Genomic DNA, 4,463 nt, shown 5'->3' on the forward strand with positions numbered 1-4,463 from the left:
GCATAATGTGTATGCCACAAAAGCATATATAAAATATATCATCATCATCATCATCATCATCATCATCATCGTTTAACGTCCGCCTTCCATGCTAGCATGGGTTGGACGATTTGACTGAGGACTGGTGAAACCGGATGGCAACACCAGGCTCCAATCTAATTTGGCAGTTTCTACAGCTGGATGCCCTTCCTAACGCCAACCACTCAGAGAGTGTAGTGGGTGCTTTTACGTGTCACCCATATGAACTTTAGATTAGTTAAAATATGTTTGTGACAAATTCACTGCAGTTACCATGCAGAGAAAATTCTCTCTTATGAGAGAGGTGTAAAAACATTATATCTACCCAGTGCTTCCCCTTACAAGATTCCCAGATGCACCATTCTGATTCTTCAGCTACCCTGACACACACCTGTCTTGCAATGCAAGACTTGAAAAGTTAAATGGCTAGAACAAGTCTTCTACAATAGTTTATTTCTTTTTACTTTTCTGAATTTATTTTATCGGAAACTCCTTTAGCAGGAGAAGTTAGGGAAGAAAAGACAAAAAAAGGAAACCCAATGCTGAACTTACTTCACACTGTGCAACTACATCACGTTCATATTTCAGCTGATATTGCCACATGTAGTCAGGCTGTTCCCAAGCAACTTGTCTTAGCAGCGTCATGTCGGGGTCCACACGTAACCACAAAACAGGAGAATCAGCACTAAAAAGCAATTAAAAACATAAAAAGAAAAATATTATATACATACACATAAAGCAACAAGATATCTATAGTATAGAAAAAATGTAAGAATTTAAAGAATATAAGAATTAACCCTTTTGTCGTCATTTTTCTATTTAAGTACACTGAATTTGTTTCAATTAATTTTGAAAATAATGAGGAATTTAGTAAAATAACTTTGACATTGTTAGGCTAGTGTTTGGAACATAAACATGAAAAATTTTGAGAAGGTTCTAAATTAGATTACTTTAACCTTTTTGCAGGCATATTTCTCCATATTTCTCATTGTCTTTGTTTCAATTAATTTTGAAAATAATGAAGAACTTAGTAAAATAATTTTGACATTATTAATCTGATGTTTCTTTTGGAACATAAAGTAACATGAAATTTTGTTAAGGTTTAAATTTAGATCACTATAAAACAGAAAGTTTCTATCATAGAACAAAGTGTATTCTCAGACAGGTTGGGTATCAAAAACAGGTTAAGAATTGGTTAAGAATCTAAAAGAACAATTCTAATTCTTTGATATATTTATAGAATAAACACAAGCATATAATATTCTTACTCCATAGCACTGAGATCCATGTCTACTTCTTCTCCTGTCATCAACGGAATCTTCTTCTTTTTGTTTCTGGAAAACAACAAACAAAAATAAATGAGTGGGAAAAACAAATTAGATATTTTTCAAACTTCCTCAACTTCTGTCAACATCATTATGGAATGTATGCAATGTAGAGAAAAATAGATTTCAATGAATATGCCAGAGTACTAGCATATATTAAGTAGTAAATCTCTTGAGAATATTCTCTCAGTTTTATTAGAAATTAATTTATCATATTTGATGGTTTATAAGGCATGATTCTTTTTTGACAAAAATGTCCCAGAAAATTTGCCTGTGACTTATAAACTCACGGTTAGGCTTAAGGTTACTAGCAAATGGTGGTTCAAGACAGGGCCTGCTAAAATGAAGGAGACATTTTCTAATCTTATATACCTTGTAAGCTATCAAATGCAGTAGTCTTAAGCAAAGGAAAAAGACAACTGCACCATAAAATAGCTTCAACTGGGATATGTCCTTTAAGTTATCCAACCTGCTAGAAGGAGCAGCTATGCCTCATTCAAATTACACTACTATCTTACATAGAAAAACAAAATTTTAAAAAGGCCACATTCAGTGATGTAGTCCAAGAAATACAATGTCTGAACTAGAAATAGGATGGAATAACTGAAGAAACAGGCACAGATCAAGGAATGGGAGAGAAAAGAAAAAGAACAACAATAACCAATAACTGATTGCAAGATGTTTTCCAGAGAATAACAAAGTCTTCAGTCAACTCACCGCCGGCTTTTGGAATGGCAGGTAATCTCAAATTTAGTTTTGTTTTCCTCAATTTTGAAATTGTGACTGAAAGAGCCGTCTAGTTCTTGAATAATCACAGTGAGAGGACCCTGAAATGAAATGGGGAATAAGAAATGAGACAAGCGATGTTAATAGGTTAATTAGTTGGAAAGGAATAATGTAGAATAACACAGGAATTAATAAGCGAAAAGAAATGAAAATAAAAATGTCATGACAATAAAGGCGCCCTTTCCTGCTGTCCAAGGTCACAGATCAACCTACATCATAGCAAGAAACTCAAAAGAGGACAGCAATGGCAAACTCCCTCATTCACCAAAAAGCCAATCGCATAAGAATGGCCACTGAAAAGGTGATAACACTGGCAGTGCCCCAGCAAGGCCACAGCCTTTTGGCTGAAATGCATAAAAGAATAAATATATATTCTATACATATATATTTTTTTTATACATACATATACATATTCTATACATACATACATATATATATCTAGTTTATACAAATCGCAGCATGTGTGTGAATAATGACTAAAGCATACATTTCCACAATTCTCAACCAATTTTCACCAAACTTTACACACACATTACTTATGTCCCGAGGATGGCCATGCACTATAACATTTTGTACAGAGCTCCTGCATAAATGGACATAGTTTTTAGTATGTAGGGTCTTCCATACTTCTTAAATCTTTTTCTAAAAGTGAAAGGATTTTTATCTATTTATTTCGACTGTCCACCTGCAACGTTTATTAAATTGACTAGGAACACTGTACGTGATGAATATCCAATACCAAACAATCTTAATCTCCATACTTTAACTGCATTAAACTTTGGCAATCTTACCTTTACCTATTCTGAGTTACTTGAAAGGTGATGTTCCCTTCCTTCTCTTCTATTTATTGTTGCCTTTGTTTACCTACCATTGCATTTTTTCACTTAAAGGATGCTTATTTACCCATCCATTATGATATTTCAAACTGTTGTCCATTGTTTCAAATACATTTTAACATTATCATTCAAGCCTTTTTTAATCGCATATGATTCGTCCCAAAGATAAGAGTTTTGGGCAGAGTCATGATGTAAGCACGTGCTAAAACCCCTCATAACATCTTTTATTTTTATGAATTTATACAAATTTTTTTCGATTCTGTCTTCTGCATCATGGAATTTGACACGATTATGCAACAAAAAATTTGTAAAACTACTATATTTTGAAGTCGTTATCTGTAATCTACTCCCAAAACACTTCAGTAGCTCTACTTTGCATCACTCGCAAACTTATATGTTCTATGATCATTAAAATACAATGACATCCACAATAACCACCCTTCAATTTGATTTTCCGTTCCTAGGTTAATCGGGAACAAAGATTGCCGTGCTACTCATAAACCTTCTCGGTAGTTCAATTATTTGGGGGAAAAAATACCACCAAAGCAACTTAAACCATCTAAAGGATGAGTGCATTTGCTAGTATATCATATACCCAGATGTTAAATGATGATGATCGCTAACCACTACACACATTTTTTTTTTCTCCTTGTTTCTTCCTGTGGAAGAGCGTAAGCTTGAAACGTTAAAGACTTTTACAATTCCCGAGTGTTATACTAATACATCTGTTTGTTTTCTACACCACCTGTCTTTGTCTTTTGTTTTTTTGTGAATTCTTCCTATATATATATATATATATATGCTAGCATGGAAGGCGGATGTTAAACAATGATGATATACATCCCAACAACCAAAGAGAAGCATATATTATATAATATACATTTATATATGTCTGTCTGTGTCTGTATGTGCGTCTGTGTAAGCTACTGCATCAAACTGGGGTTCAACAACAATAACAACAGTGAATAGTAGTTATGTGACATCATAATAACTTACCACATATTTCAAGGATCCTTTAGCTGTATAATCTTGTTTGATTTCAAGCTCAACTACATTCCTTTTGCGGTTGAACACAAAATTCCCCATGAAGCGTGCACAGCCACTCTGACATCTGACGACGAATTAAGGACCACTGGATGTAACACTATACAGTACTACAGAATATATCAGCAAACAACTACTTCAACACTATATAATTTATAGATATAAAAGTTTTGTCTTTATATATAGTATCCCTGTGAATAAAGAAAAAGAGATCAGCAGGAAGAATTTTATCAACCAGAGTACCCTCTTTAACTATCTACAGAAATCCTGCTGATAAACCTACTATTTGCTGGGTAGTAGACTTGTAACCAGTAATTGAGCATCTTCATATTGATGGGTGCAAAGGGTCTTGGTTCCCAAGGTGGCTGTTCAGGCCAAGAGTAATATAGAAGAGCTGAGGACATTTATCACAGGGGAGAGTTAATGGGGGACAAGGAAGTGCGAGTTACTCTTT

At 34.1% G+C, this 4,463-nt stretch overlaps 1 protein-coding gene across 1 annotated transcript in view; it reads right to left on the bottom strand.

Moving 5' to 3' along the window:
* Positions 1-4,463, bottom strand: part of LOC106873886 (transcription initiation factor TFIID subunit 2) — a 46,088-nt gene that overhangs the window by 18,964 nt on the left and 22,661 nt on the right. The window contains 4 exon segments of the mRNA XM_052969130.1: positions 571-703; positions 1,287-1,352; positions 2,061-2,170; positions 3,962-4,119. Of these exon segments, the coding sequence (XP_052825090.1) occupies positions 571-703; positions 1,287-1,352; positions 2,061-2,170; positions 3,962-4,119 (467 nt within the window).

The sequence above is a fragment of the Octopus bimaculoides genome, chromosome 7 (assembly GCF_001194135.2).
Source record: "Octopus bimaculoides isolate UCB-OBI-ISO-001 chromosome 7, ASM119413v2, whole genome shotgun sequence".
In the NCBI taxonomy this organism is placed as follows: Eukaryota; Metazoa; Mollusca; class Cephalopoda; order Octopoda; family Octopodidae; genus Octopus; species Octopus bimaculoides.